Raw genomic sequence first — 16,325 nt, 5'->3', positions numbered from 1 at the left:
CATTACTCCAAATATCCCTTCCTTTTCCCGCAGCTTCCCATGCTGAGCATGACAGCCTGTGATGTGGAATATCCCTGCGGTCAGTTGAAGTCAGCTGTGTCCCCTCCCAACTCCTTGTGCATCCCCAGCCTCCTCGCTGGTGGGGTGCGAGGAGCAGAAATGGCCTTGAGTTTGTGTAAGTGCTGCTCAGCGGTAATTAAAACATCCCTGTATGATCATCAGCTTCCAGCACAGATCCAAAACACAGCCCTACACCAGTTACTATGAAAGCAATGAACTTTATCCAAGCCAAAATCAGCACAAAAAGAAATCAAAGTTCCAGTGACTATTATTACAGACTTTGATAACCAATGAATGGGAAAAACTGAAACATAAGTGTTCATTTGACAAAATCTAAGTAGTCTACTGGTAACATATGCATCAAGTTTTAAATCCAAATGTGACTATTTTATTCATTCTGTATCTGTTTATTCTAAAATAAATGGTTTAATATTCTGGTTAGCAATCTAATACAAATGAGATACTAATAGAACATTTTGTCATGAAATGATAATGGTTCTGGTAACAATTCTGACAAAAGCAGAATGGGTTTAATTAGTATCAGGAATGCTAACAGAGGACACTAAACCTGTAACCGTTCCTGTCTGAATGGAAGAAGGAGCCATCAACAGCATCCTTGACCACATCATTTTGTTCCAAATTACTGAGCCAGCTTGCAAAAATTGCTGTTCTACTGATGGCTATAACACCCCAAAAATAAGATAGACAGAAGCTAAGATTACTTGATGCCAGATGAGCGCAAAACACAGCTCCCGAAGGGCACGCTGACATAGACACAGATACACTTCTAGATAGTTTAATTCCTAAAAAGGAAAACTGTTGGAGTAACTTACGAATCAACATGAAGAACTCTCTGGCCACTTCTAGCACATGCCGCTGCAATAATAGATTCAGGCAAACCTGAAAGGACACATGCAATTTTTAGAACTCAGTATGCCAAGATATATTAAAAAATTAAGTAGAGTTAGAACTTGGTCAGAAACAGACGATTTAAATAAAACAAAGTTTATAATATGAGTCAATGAAATTTTTAATACTCTCATGCTATAAAAATAATGAACACTATTTCATGTTAAATAATTGTATGGCGCATCTCACTTGCAAACAGGACTAGCTCTGAGTTAAAGCTTGTCACCAGTATCTTCTCCAGACACCTTGTTATCATGAACAGATTGAGCACTCGCCAGCACAATGATACCCAAACTGTAATGGGATGCTCTGTAACTGTAGTCCTCCTGATACAGATAGGCATTATCTGAGGTCATTTTTGTTTTATTTTTGGTCACTTCAAAGTGGCTGACGTAATGTGATGACTGAGCAACAATCCATTAAAACTGTGGTTTAAAATAAAGAAATTTATGGTAAAGTGCTGCATACCCTGGTATGTTGTCCAAGGATGCATCAGAGAACATGAAGGCATCAACCTCTTAGGGTGGCATTAAACAGTTGCATATGGCAGACAGCAGAATCCTGCACAGAGCCATCTCCTCCATATCATCTGTTGGCAAACATCTCTAGTGTGAACAGACCTCAGAACTCTACTGGGACTCGGCTTCTGAGTAAACTAATTGCTTTGCTCCAAACGAGTGCCCAGGAGCACATTCAATACCGTATGCAGACCAAGACCTGAGTGCAAACATTAAAGCTAAACTGACAGTGCAAGAGTACCTTCACTTCACATTCAAGGGTGGTGTTAGGGACAGAACACATGCAAAATAGCTGTCCTTAATGTGGTATCCCTATCAATGTCTCCCACATCACACACTCTTTGCCAAATCAGTATGTTTTTACTACACTCAGATCAATAGTACCAACAAGAACAACCAACCAAAAACCCCAAACAAACACCAAAAAGCAAGCAAACCAAAAGCCACACACCAAAGGCCAGTGATATTTCTCTATCAGCAAAACCCACTTGGAATGGCACATGATGATAACTGGGAAGTCATTAAATGAGGCTGTTCTTTAGCTTCTACTCCCACTCACCAGATTTTTACATGCAGTTAGATGACTTTGATTTCTGACTAGATTCAAGAAAGCAGTATAACTCAGTCTCTAAAAAGCTGTATGGCACTAGCTTTGGTGAAATCTCTTTTTAAATTATCTACTGTCTGTTTAAGCAGGTAAATCAGTAAAAGCGATTAAAATCTAAAGGACTAGGTATTAGCAGACACTTAGGCTGCATATTCAATTAAGGGATGAGATTAAACAAAGTGAAAGGAGTGATCAGATTTACAGCACAGCACCAGAAGCAGCTGTACCACTACAACTGAGGAGAGGCAGAACTGAGAGCAGAAAAAGCAGGTGTGATAGGGCACAAACTTCTCTAGCTAGATTTGAGCCAAACATCATCTGCACAAGAATTTCAGGCCTGCAGTTGTCTGTTTCTTCAGAAACAATTCTGCCTTCACAAACAAATGAAATGTCAGTATGTTGCCATCTGATGATTCACTTAAAATACATAACGCAGTACATTAGAGATTACTGGACAACTATTCACTTCCTGTAAAAGCATCAGTTTTCAGCTGCCTCAAGTAAGAAGCTGTTGGACATTCAGGAGATATTAAGTACAATTTAATACTCAAAGATGGGGGAAAAAGAACTTCAAATGGTTGAGCTAATATTTAGTATTCTAGAATCTGAACTGCAGTCTAGAAAACATCCACTGACTTTGATAAAGACCACAGCTTTGAATTCTTTAAGCCAGCAAAGGCAAAACACAATGACCAAAATTAAGAGGTTCAACCTACTTATCCTCATCTTCAGCCATTTCTGACCTCCTCTCACATCACACAGATGGGAAGGTTTCCTCTGACTAGTTTCATGGTGGTGTTGACAGTCCGAAAGTACAAACATTTGTATCAACAGACAAGGAGGGTTAACACAGACATGCTGAAATTTCCAGGAAAATAGCTACAACTTCCCTGCAAATTTTCCGGGTTAAACACCCTATTTTAATGGATTAAAAGAAAATCCCTTTCTGAATGGCTAACACAGAAAAAGTTACAATGGTTTTGCATTGCCGACCTTCCAAAGCAAGTGAAGGAATTAATCTCTGGGGGTAGGAAGAGGGATTGAAAAATTGCACCAGTTCTTGGGATACTTGTCTCACACTCTAGAAAGGCCAACAGTCTTCAGAGCTGAATTTTTTAAGAACTCAAAACGCAGACCATGCTGAACAAGGAGAAAGTCTGTAACTACAGCATAAGCTTCAGGCTGTCACAAGGTCCTGGATGCCCACAGCCTTATTCCGTGAACACAACTCCATGTTCAGCTGTCCTCTGGAAGTGTTCATATGTTTCACTGCTCTCCTATAAACTATCTGGAATGGAACCTACAATTCCTATTTTGTTTGTAGTTCCTGAAAAAGGTTTTCTTTCCCTCATTTGGGCACAAAGAATATTACTTCAGAAATGGAACTGAGAAACTTTTTCTCCTTCTTTATTGATAAAAGCCACTGAGAAAGTGTTGTAAAACATCCCCAGTGCTGCCTGGCTGACCAGGACTGGAGTTATAGCTACTAGGGCATAACTGATTGCTTTAAGCTTGATCCAATTGATACTGTGTTGGAGGTCTGTTCTTCCATTAACCTTGGGTGAAATTGTTCCCTGAATTAGCTTCCTTGCTCTTGAAAGCTGGCATCAATTTTCTTCACCAACCCTTTGCTTATAAGATACTGTGGCCCCCTCGAGTACCCGCTGGCAACACAATGAGAAGGTGTAGGAAGGCAAGGCCCATGCATTTTAGCTTTTGGAGGGGCTCTTATAACAACCTGATGAAGTAAGACACCATTTATTCTTACATGACAAAACCCCAGTAAACCAAAGAAATAAGACAGTGCCTTGGCTCCAGTTTCTGACTTTTCCAACAGAAATAAAAGCACACTGAAAATAGGTAGCCTTTTCAAATGCAAGTTACTCCTACATGTGATCTGGACAACATGATGGTTACTTTATAGTAGCCCTTTCCAAGAAAGAAGGCTCTGGCATACTATTATAATATAGTTATAAAGAGTCCCTCTTTACCCATGAAAAAATAACTAACTTGGAAAAGCCTACTTAGAGAAATGGTAGAGATTTATTTAATGGCATCATGTGAAGCTGCACTATCTTCTAATACAGGATGCTCACACAGTTGTGCAAAACAGGACCCCTTCAGATTACTCAGTAAGAGAAATATATTATTTGTATAAATTGTTCCTATTTGGAAGAAGTTCCCTATTCAGAACTTTGACTTTTCAAAACCTCTAAGCTGGATTATAATAAAATTTTGAAATGTGTTCAGACCCTCGTTACGGGCCACAGCAGACTTCAAACCTCTCTTACCGTTAGGTTCGAAGACAATGACTTAATACAGAATTCCAGGGGAAAGGTTATATCCCTAGTGCTGATTCTGAAGTTTCACTTATGCTTAATGCTGGTTATCTCCAAGGAGGATTATTCTAACACTTTCTGCCATTCATACTTCGCGGGGAACAGTCAGCTTCTGGTTCTGCCAGCTTAAAGGATGAAGGACTAAGCACTGCAACCTGTGTCACTCATAACATTTCATGGTTTTGAACTATCTGGATCCACTAACTTGGATTAAAGAACAGCAAGATCTAAATAAGAATCTACATTTCCTTTTAGACTATTTAAAAATAAATATAAAAGATTATACTACTAACAAAATCAATAATCAAATTACTGAATTATCAAGATATCTGCCCTCCAATACAACTAATAGTAACCAGTAACTTCATGATACGCTATCATGCATATTAATGTGAAACACAGCACACATCCCATCTTACTGTATCAGAAATGAAAAGGGCCACTCCAAAAGAATGTTTTCTCAAATAAGTTTCCAAATCCAGACAATTTCTAGATAGGCAGGCAATTAGAAGTCTAAATAGGAAACCCATGCCCCAAACACAAGAAAGCAGGAACAGGCCCAGATTTCAATATGCTATGCATAAACATCTGGCAGCTTAAGAGGGATTTATGTAGAGGAATAAGGAGTCCATACAATCCTTCTATCAATTTAATATGCTGATTCTGAAGCATGTGAGGCAGAATCAGATCAGAAATAGCCGTGCATGTTATCAAGAAGTATAAACACTTTCTGAGCTTCCTGGCCCTTTCATATTCCCCCTTACACATGAAACATTTGCATTATGTTGTCTTGCACCTCATTTTCCTTACTAGGAGAAACAAAGACAAAGAGTTTTCCTTCATGAAGGAGGACTGATTGGTAGCAGTTGAAATCTTATCATCATTCCTTAAAGCCATTGCCTTCTTTTTCCACTGACTAAACCTCCATTTATCAGATGCAGTATTAAGTCAATTAGCCTCTCTGGGCTTTTCAAGGAAACACCGATTTAAAATTTCAGTGAAGTAGGACATCACATTTTTGGATGGATAGAAAAATATGTATAAAATGAGAGATTTTACTCATTAGTGATGTTGGTCACTAACATGTTCTAATAGGTAGAATTTCATAGGTACTTCTTGACACCTACCCAGAAAAGATGTGTATTCTCACAAACACATGACTCTGCTACACTGAAATAGAGGTGCAAAGTCAAAGTGAACCAACTTCTAGGTCTTTCTAATGTTGGTCCAGGAAGAGTACCAACTTGTATACTTGCCCTTCTCAGGACTTCTTACAACCTGCTGGGAAAATACTGAAAAAATTTGGCAAGCAGATGAAATTGTAACAAGCTGGCTCTGCTTAGAGGAGCAAACATGCAGACATGGCCAACTCCAGCACATATAAACTGACATAAGTCCTATGAACTTTTATGTGTAACTTACAGACACCTGCTGCAAGAGATTCTGGGACTGCATCAGAATCAGTTGCAGCCCCAGAATGAAGTAACCCAGCAGACAGTATGAATACCAGTTTCATGACAATGTCATGATGAAGAATACAGTCCCACTTTTGGTAGCACTAGCTTTCATTGCCAGCTGCCTAAGTACTCTCTCTCTATTGGAGCCTTCCTGGATATACAAGAAGCACATTAATCTCAATAAATCTCACAGAGGTGGCTGCTACAAGCTGACCTTGAAGTCTACATCTGGTTGTTTCAAGCAGCCTTGGATCAAGACAATCTCCACTACGTGAATTTTTGGACCTTCCCTATGAAGCAAAATCAGCCATACTGCCATTTTCAAAAATAATGCATCTTAGATGTAAATAGCAAGACAGAGAGGAAATATCTACACATTATATACCGTTATCAAGATACCAATCCCACTTCTAGTTTCAACACAGCAAAACCAAATTTAGACAAAACTGCTAAGCTAGGAAACTTCTTCAGCTTTAAAAGCCAACTGATTTTAAAGGCTTTACAAAATAATTAAAGTTACTTGACTTCTGCATAATCAAAAATTAATTTCAAGATTGCACATTGTGTCTCTTCTGATTAGCAGCTATGCATAATGCAACAGTGATGCCCTGCCCCTTCAAGTGACTTTAAATGGACATATTCACTGCCCCAAGCAATTTATAAACTAAACAGCTTCGTATGTGTGGAAGCATCTTGTTTCCCAAGTTGTTCACTGTAAACTATTTCCCAGTCATCAGCTGATAAGCTTTTACTGAATTACACGGGATTCATCTTGAAAAGGTTTAAATGTTTAATATGCTTTACTGCATCTACTAAATAAATCACAAGTGGCTTTTTCATGAAATAAAATGTTGAAGGGAAATATATTAAAAATGCTGGAACATAAGACAATTTCAAAACAATCTTCTGAAGTCAGAGAGCTGACCAACTGCAATAAATTCTGTTTGTATCCTGACTTCTAAGAAGAGAAGAGTAGCTGGCTCTGGAGAAACTCACCACACCATCCTCACAGGATGCTTTTGGTATATGTAGAACTTAAAAGGCATTTTATAATTTAATTGCAAACAAAGTTGAAATACTTATTGTATACAGTACTTTAAATTAAAGCTAGCTAATTAAAATCCATTTGATCCATTTTATTATATGCTCGTACTGCAGAACAGTATCAGAAAATGGTTCTGCATTACAAATTATGGTAGTGGCACAGAAAAGACAACCCGCTAAGGCAGGTAAAAAATCATAACTGGTCAAGGAGGGAGCCACAAGTAAAAACATTCTTCTTCTATATTAGTAATTCCATACAGTTATCTGTGCACCATCACAAGAACATAGCAATGAAAAACCCCAAATCTCACAGCTGGTGCAAATATTTAGAAAATGAACACAGGCACTTATACTCCAAGTAAAAGTTTCACCAAAAATCACATTCAAACCAAGCAGTGCTCTCTGAAGAGGAAGAAAAAATAATAATAAAAAACCTACACAAACCAGTTAAGAAAATACACTTTCTGAATCTGGCTTCAAGTCATAACAGCCCAGGAAAATTAACATCAAAGATACCAGAAAATGAACATACATGAGATATAGACAATAGCATTTTAGCTTCATAAGCATTTATACCCAAACTGTATCACTGGATGAGTCACATTGTCTTTGCCTATCAAAGTTCTGCTGCACCTGAACATTCCACTCATGGAATGTCCAAGACATCAATTCAAGGTACCAGATTAAAAAACTAGCACCCAATTTGGCAGACCATTTTTTGAGCTATAACTGAAAGTGGATTACTTCAGGGTGAGGAATTTTATTAACGTAACCCATGTATCAGCACACAAGACGGATCAGCAAACATTTTAAGTACATTCTAAACATATCCTGTAAGAATAAAAACATTAGAAATTATTAATTGTTCCTTTTTTTTAGATCAATCTTCAAGGCTAAGTTCATAATTCACATCTATAATATTACGTTAGTTTTTCATGGTATATTTTAAAAATTGTATTAGTATTTCAAAGTGATTTTTCCTAACACTGTACTTACATAAGATAAACATAAAGTACTTACACCACTCCCAGCATATCGAACAATAAATAATAGATTCTCCTGACAGGACTTTGATGACCTGGCAAAGCCCGAGTGCTTTCAGCCAAAATCATATTAAACCATAAATCACTCTTTATTTTATAGAATATTTCAAAATGGATTCCTGCTTTCTACCTTGAAAGTCATTTCATGTGTTATTTATAACCACTGAAAACCAGAATGGAAAGAAAATTGCATAGAACTAGAAAATTTACTGTGACTGCTTTTATAAAGAATAACTCCTTTTTAGAAAAAAAAAATTAGAATTACTAGCAGACAAACCTTTGAATACAACCACCTTTTAAAGAGCCATAGCCCTTCTTTGACAACTTCACCAACAGTTAACACAGGCCTTCTGGAGTATCAGAGATGAGTTTAAGTTAAGAATGAATATAATCCAATCAATTTAAGAAACCCAAGGTAAGGATAATCCTTCATTCTAATTTACACCACTTACCAATATGCACAACCATGCTAAAAATCTTTGCACTTACAGTGGTTTCTGCTAGAAATTCAACTTTGCTGAAAGCTTTGCCTATGAATTTACCTACTTGAAAACAGCCTAAAGACAAAAGCTCTGTCATTGACCCTTAGATCTGGGTGTCACTCTCAAATAGATCCTGGTTTTTTTGAGGTAAATATTTATCACAGAACTCATAACATACCCTGTTGTTATAAATGTACTACCATTTTAATGTTTGAACTGATACAAAAGTCGAGCCCACAAAAGCTTATCAATAATGAACTCACTTAAATGAACATGATTAATGCCAGTCTTTAACTCCTCAAGCAAGCAGTTATACCAGCCCTCCAAATCTAGATCCTACAGGCTTTATACAAATAAAAATCACTGGATATCACTTTTCAAAGACCCTCCACAATATCAGAAATACTTTGAGGACTGAGGGTATTGCATAATATCTACTTTGGCAAAGAATCACCCAATCAATCCATTCCTGTTTGGTTAGAGGGTAACTTGACCATAGCGCTATATTAAAAAAGCAGGAAAGTAGGGGTATGAGAGGCGAGGGGGTAGAGGGATGGGACTGACTGCAATTCTGCAACAAAAAAAGGGGTAGAACAAAATAACAGTGTCAGAACAAGTTTAGTTCTCCTACTATGTTGCCATCAAAAATCTCAAGATAAGTTTTACATCACACGATTATCTAGTTTTTCTTTGGAATTACATGTTTAAATTCCATGATAGTACAGAAACTTTTTCTGCTGAACCCACCAGTACTAGCTACTTTTCTACTATACATCCATATTGTTCTAAACTTGCCCGTGCAAAAAAATATTTAATGTGGGTGAAGGAAAAGTAGTTTTTTCAATAACTGAATTTACTTTTCCCTTAGAAATATTGATGAAGTAATTGAACCTAAGCATTAAATGGAGCACTGATGACTAAAATTTAGTGTGAGGTTCCATTTTCATCAAGCTTACTACAAGGAAGCAGTTAAATGAGCCTGAAATAAAAACAAATTCAAACCTAATGTTACCACTCAATCTAATTACTAAAATTAACAGATGCACCAACTATAAAACCAGAAAAAGGCCACACATGCAGAAAAGAATGCAATTACTACTATGCAGTTAAAAATATCATTAACACAAACATTCTAGTTATTACAATATGACAATTAAATATCCATAGGTACACTCAGCACTGGTTATAGATCAAAAAACAAGAGATTCGAAGACAAGGCTAAAATTTTCCCCCAGGAGTAATTTCCCATAAGAGAAAACTGGTTCAAGTTTTGCTTTGAATAATCTTCCATACTGAGTAATTTAATAAAGATTTTAAAAAAGCAGTCAGCAGTGTTAGTCACCATCTGCATATGTTCTTGGTAAAAAGGAATATAAAAAGGAAAGACAGAATAATTCCTAACACGCAGATTTCTGAAAATCTTGAAATTAGCAGTAATCTCTACAGGTGGGCAAACCCACAACCTTTAGTGCAAATTCACACCACCAAATAAAGCGGTATTTCAGAGGGAAATTTTAGTTCAAAGAATCTCCCCCAGCATCAAAGCTCTGATATTACAAGCTCATTCCAAAGCAGGGAAGATCATATTCAATGGTTCCTGCATGACCAACTTCTACTGGGACAGACAGTTCAGTTTGCTGGTGAACTGCCAGTTCCAGGCAAATTCTTCTAACAGTGTACTTAGATTGCCTCAGCATACACAGTCTCTTCCATCTGACACCCCACCTCCACAGTGAGCTGCCTGATACTACTTATACACATGCCCAGCAAGCACAACACACCGTGGGTCATGAAAGGCAGCACATGAGTCAGCTGCCGCTGCCAGGGCAGCTCCCTTGGCCTGCTCTCTGTGCCTGTGATCCCCTCAGTGCCAAGGTTGCCAGAGTGAGTGGATTAGTCACAAAAGCTCCAAAAGAAAAGACTGGCAGCACTGGAACTATTAAAAATGAAGTTTTATTTATCTAAGTTCGAGTCAGCTCTTCTAAAGAGGCAACACCTTCACAAGCCTCCTTAGTAGCTACAATAGCTACTTCTGTTTTCACCTTCTAGTTTCCTTAGTAGCTACAATAGCTACTTCTACTGTTTTCACCTTCTAGTTTCCTTAGTAGCTACAATAGCTACTTCTACTGTTTTCACCTTCTAGCTTCTTTAGTAGCTACAATAGCTAAACAGCTTTACATTAATGTTGTTTTTATATACTTTTGAGTTCCATTTCATTTTCCACATCACTGTTTTTCTCATGGCAGTACAGAATGAATTCTCCTCAAAAATCACAGAAGTTTTACAACTTTTTAATTTAATTAAATCGAATTTTAATTAAAACTGCTTTTTAATACTTTGCCCTTTTGACACTTCAGCTTTTCATTATTTACTCTTCTTCTCAAATGCTCACAATATTTACAAATCTGAACATGTACGAAAATGTCAGACTCAGGGTTTCCACTCCACAGAACAGAGTGGGGATCTCTTAAGATGCCAAAGAACCTTCATTTTGCACTTTTAGTAGAGTTACAATCTGCAGTAGAAACAGTATAGAATCATAGAATAGTTAGGGTTAGAAAGGACCTTAAGATCATTCAGCTCCACCCCCCCTGCCATGGGCAGGGACACCTCACACAAAACCATGCCACCCAAGGCTCTGTCCAACCAGGCCCTGGACACTACCAGGGATGGAGCACTTACAACTTCCTTGGGCAACCCATTCCAGAGCCTCACCACCCTTAAAAAACTTCTTCCTTATAGACAATCTAAACTTCCCCTGTTTAAGTTTTAACCCATTACCCCAATCTCTCACAAACTCCAGAAGTAAATGAGAAATCCTTTGAAAAGTTACACATACACTCTAAGGGGATCATTTTTTTCTGGTAAACACTGAAAACAGCAATTACATTAAGAAACTCACTCATTCTATCCCAGACTGCTAGAAAAGTAGTCTGAACCCTGAAGGCCACAATTTGACAGATCAGTAAACTGCAAAAACACAGCTCCTGATTTCACATGGAAAACAGTGATGTTTACAACGGTCTTCCCTGCTGGTGCTCCAACCAACACCTTGAGCTGACTATGGTAGCTCTTCATAAATGCAAACAAAATCTAAGTGTAAGTCTGGGACCTATACACAGTAATGTATTTTGAACATTTTAAGACTAAAGCTCAATGCTGAATTTAAAGGGGGGGGGGGGGGGGCACTGCTTAACAAGACCAGTTCAAACCAGGACACTGTCACTGTGTTCTACAAAATGGAAATCTATTTCCACACTTAAAGATTATGATACATGCAGCAAGTACCTTAATTCTGAACAAATATTCTTAAATTTGTCTTATAGTCACAGTGCTGTGGTATGTTTCAGTGAGACATTCAAGATCCCCACCATTATTCACCTGAACAGGAAACAGGATGCACTTGTACAGGATATAGAAACTGCAGACAGTTCCTGAAATTTCAGTTTAGTTCATATACTGAAAAATACACTTGAATGAGGACTCAAGAAACAAAAAATGCTCTGTGTTATTCATAAGCAGGCATAGAGGGAAAAGCTATTGTGTTATGGGATATAATATTCCTTTAAAAAAGGTAGTCAACATATACCATAAATTCTGCAACACCATGAAGTTTAGCTTTTCAGAACTACTTTCAGTGCAAAAAGTAAACACTGCCAGAAATAAGGTGTTTCAGGAAAAAGAGCTGCCAAGGGTGGGAGAGTCAGGCAAAGCTTTACGCAACACCGAACAAGGACCTTATCTCAGGTGGGCTGGAGCAGCAGGTGTGCCCCAACGGCTCAAGGGGCCGGGGTTCAGAAAGACCCCCACCCAGCGAAATCCAGCACCACACGAACTTCCGGGCCACATCTATCTCTGAGCAAATCTTGACACTGCGAGTGCTCGCAAGTACTCTCGGCAGCCTCACACAGCCTAGCCCCCTCCCGGCCCGCCCTCCTCAAACACCGCCGCCGCCGCTGCCCTGAGGTACCAGCTTTGCCTCCCGCTTTCCCGCAGCCCACCTCGAGCGCCAACACCTTGACACCACCTGCCAGCTCAGCCCCTCGGCCGCTGCCACCCGCAGACCCATCCCCCGCCGCACCAACCCCGGCACAACCCCGCCCGTATCCTACCGGTCCCTATCACCACCACATCAAATTCCGAGGGCAGGTTGTCCGCCATCTTGGGAGGAGCACCGTCATGTGGCCGGCGCTGACGGAAATGGGGGGCACAGAGGCCAAAGCTTCCGGGCGCTGCCGCGGGGGCTGCCGGGAGGTGCAGTGCGGATGGAGGGGTACATAAACCGTGTGGCCGTGCGTTGCAATAAAGTGTGTTAGTTCGTTGTTTATAGTCATTAGTCTCACGTTCTTGCTTGTTAATTAACAGCCATATTATATGTTGGACTGTACATTGTTCTCTGCATTCAAAAACCTGTTTTTCTCAGCCCATCAGCTGACATTAATTAACTCCTACTTTTCCTCTGAAACCCTAAGTTACACTTAAGTCTTCCTTCACCTTATGAAGAAATGAAAAGTGAAAACCAGAATCCACCATTCCAGGGGTGCCCCTTCTGTATCGTCAGTGTGAGTGCACGATCAACAAGACTAAAAAGCCATGTTTGAAAAAGCCAGATGCAGTGATACATTCAAAATAACCCAGCACAGAATACCTGTGACAGGGAAAAGTTCTAGAAGGTTCTAGAAAGTTGCTCTTTATTTTGAATTTAATGGCAGGTACTGCTTTAAACTAATCTCTTGATATTATTCATTGTGTATGATTATATTAAAGTCTTAACACCTTAAATCAATAGTAACAATAAAGCAGCCAGCAGCCTGTTAACACCTTATTACAAGCTCCTTGTTCCCATAGCAAAAGAGCAGTGCAAGCTGTATAAAGCAACTAATGGAAACCAGAGACCACCTTACCCCTGCTGTGCTGCAAGCCTAGAGCTGAGTACAGCACAGAAGAGTCTAGCAGGAAACATCAAACAAAGCAAGAACAAAAAATACATAAACATCAGTACTTGATTACCATGCTAAGAAATATATAACAGAGAAAATTAGTAGTTATGGATTAAGATAGAAAAGGAGCAGGATTAAATATTATGTGCCTTATGCTTTCAACTGCCCCAGATAGATTAAAAGAAAAAAGTAATAAAACATATTCTTTTCTGCAGCTTCCATAGTACAAGTCTGTGAATGGAGGTGTCACTTCTGCTTCTTAATGTGTAACAACAGAAATTTAGCTCTAGCATTCTCAATGTGCTGGATCACCCTGATCTGAAACGTCTGGAGTTGAGGAACAAAGCATCACTATATTGGTTAGATCAGATAAGACAAATATCCTTGCATATCCTTTTCTATTGAGGGAGGGCATACTCCTGAAAACAGAATTTCATTGCAAAGACCTTTTGTTATTGGTTAGAATAACTGTAGGACTGCACTGGAACAGAGCTATTTCATTACCAGCGTCCTGCTGTTTCTCAAGTGCCTCAGTATTTATCCCACCACAGAATGCTGCTGTTTGGTTCTACAAGTTCTGTTAGCTTCATTCACAAGATGCAATCAGTGCAGTCCTATTTTGTGATGACAGTCGTTACCCACTGGACCAGAAATTCTTCTTAGTACCATTTATTTGACAAACATGATTATTCAGAATCTTTAGTTGCAAGGTTTGTCAGTCCCATAAAACACAAAAAGTATCTCTCTGTACTTTACAGTTCTAATATCAGCAAATACAGAGATAAAATGTGTGAGTATGGATATTTTTTATGAGAATTTCATGGACCTTGAGAAAATGTCTTAACATGTTTTTCCTTTTAGCTATTTAATTGCAATGTCATATTAACAGAAAGCAGCATACCCAATTCTGCATGGATGAATAAGCACATTCAATAAAGAAGATTTAACAAAGTAAATCAAACACAGGATTAAACATTTTCTGCATAACAGACCACAAAATGGGCATTCATTTTACCAATAGATCCTCTACAGTAGAAACAAATAGAAATGCACACCATCATAATTAAACAGAACATCCTGTGGCCTGATTACAGAATTTCTCTATAGTTTGTTAAACTAGGTCTCATCAATTAGAATTGTCAAAACCCATTCTGAAAAGCACACTGACAAGACTAAATGCAATTTTTTAACCACTTGTACTAAATATATTTGGTTTTCTATGTTTTATGGAATAATTCACAATATTGCAGATCATTTACAGAGTGTTTTCAGCAATAACAGTTCAGAAAGATGCATGCAAAGATCAATTTAAAGATGCCATTTTTAGAAATACTTTTTCTGTAAGCAATTTTTCCAACTCTGACTTCATCAAAGTACTTTTGGAAATACAGTCATCTTGGCAAACCCTCATAAACTGTGTGTTTTTCTTTTCCCAGGTAGAAACACTGAAGCCCAAAATAAAATCAGGAAGAATAAGCATTAGAATTTTGGAGTTTCTTGCTACCTCAGGATCTAGTCTCAGATTGTTTGATTGAATATTTCTTCTTCCAAAACCAAGCAGGAAATACTTTGTATTCACAATGATGATTTTTTTAAAGTTATGTAGTCTTTTTATCCTGCAGTGACTTCTCGTGTGAAATCTCATTATTCATACCATTATTCACTCAGTGGATAGAGAATTTAATTCTACTTGAGTACCAGTTTGAATGAGAATCAGCACCAGGATCAGGCCTATTAGCTGCCTGAAACATCCATTCAATAACCTGATTTATCCCAACTAAATGGCTCATTAGTTCAGGCAGCAGGCAGCAAGAAAATGTTTGTTTATTGCTGAAGCTATGCATGGTTGTCATACAGAGTTTGCTGTTATGCAACTGTCAGTCACTCAAGCATGCACAAACTAGATTGTTCATTAACTACAGAAACAGCCACTCTACATTCAAGCATATTTATGATAATATTAGTTGTTTCTGAATTTAACCTAAACTCTGATACACCTTTATTCTAACTTCTTCTTTGTTATCACTATCTGAATCAGTCTGTCTTCCTATTGGCTTGTAGTGGTTGGTCCCAACCATACCCATAAAACACACTAGGGTCTAATGCTTCTAATAAAATATAAGTAACCTGCAAATTCTCAATTGTATGTAGACACTTAATTCCCATGAATGGTATGAATATTCCCTTGATACAGTAATCTTGGCCTTGGTAGATCAGTGAACTAAACATTTTAAACCCCCCCAAGTAATTATATCCACATTTCTCCCTCAGGAGTGCTGAAACTGATTTTGAAGTTACCATTGTGGATTAGTAAGATGTGAGTAAATTATAGGATTGCTTAGAGGGACAGGGAAAGAGAATTGCATCTCACTCTACTTCTGTAAGCATGCAAGACAAGAAGTCTGTTTCCCCAATCTGTAATTAATGGTGCTCTGCAAAAATTCTGTAGCTCTCTCACTGCAGTCAGAACTGTCTTGTACAAAATGAGCACAGAGGAGAAAAAACAGGATCATAGCTTTGATCAGGCTGCTCTGCCCAGCATAACTGGCACCCTACGGAAGGGAGGCTCCACTTCAGCTTCCTTATGGATTGCCTATGAGTTTTACAGGCTTCATAAACTACACATGTACGGAATGAAGGATATAGTCTTTTTAGTAGCTCAAAAGTTCAGTTATTTTTTTATGCTACAAGCTAATCTTAATGCTTAAAATAGCTGATGAACCTAGGATGATGAGTAATATGCTGCAGTTTTTATTCCTTGTCTCTTAGAGACGTGGAGGAACACTTACTTTAGGAATTGGAGACTCTGAGAACTACTGGTAGTAGAATCAGACTGTATCTTGATTTACATTGACCTAAAACCTTGTTATTAATGCATTATATGCAATATACGGTGTCAGTTCAGTTTTTATTTAGTAAGATGAAT

General features: G+C 38.3%; 1 protein-coding gene across 1 annotated transcript in view; it reads right to left on the bottom strand.

Annotated features, from left to right (window-relative positions):
• CHM (CHM Rab escort protein) overlaps positions 1 to 12,636 on the bottom strand; it is a 66,584-nt gene extending 53,948 nt beyond the window's left edge. The window contains exons 1-2 of the mRNA XM_031048298.2: positions 12,572 to 12,636; positions 894 to 960 (exon numbers count right to left, since the gene is read on the bottom strand). Coding sequence (XP_030904158.2) covers positions 894 to 960; positions 12,572 to 12,620 — 116 coding nt within the window. The 5' untranslated portion in view covers positions 12,621 to 12,636. The remainder of the gene's footprint in view (positions 1 to 893; positions 961 to 12,571) is intronic.
• Positions 12,637 to 16,325: the final 3,689 nt, after the last annotated feature.

Source organism: Melopsittacus undulatus, chromosome 6 (assembly GCF_012275295.1).
Source record: "Melopsittacus undulatus isolate bMelUnd1 chromosome 6, bMelUnd1.mat.Z, whole genome shotgun sequence".
Classification (NCBI taxonomy): Eukaryota; Metazoa; Chordata; class Aves; order Psittaciformes; family Psittaculidae; genus Melopsittacus; species Melopsittacus undulatus.
The sequence above is the reverse complement of the archived record's forward strand: the minus strand, read 5'-3'. Positions and strand labels throughout refer to the sequence as shown.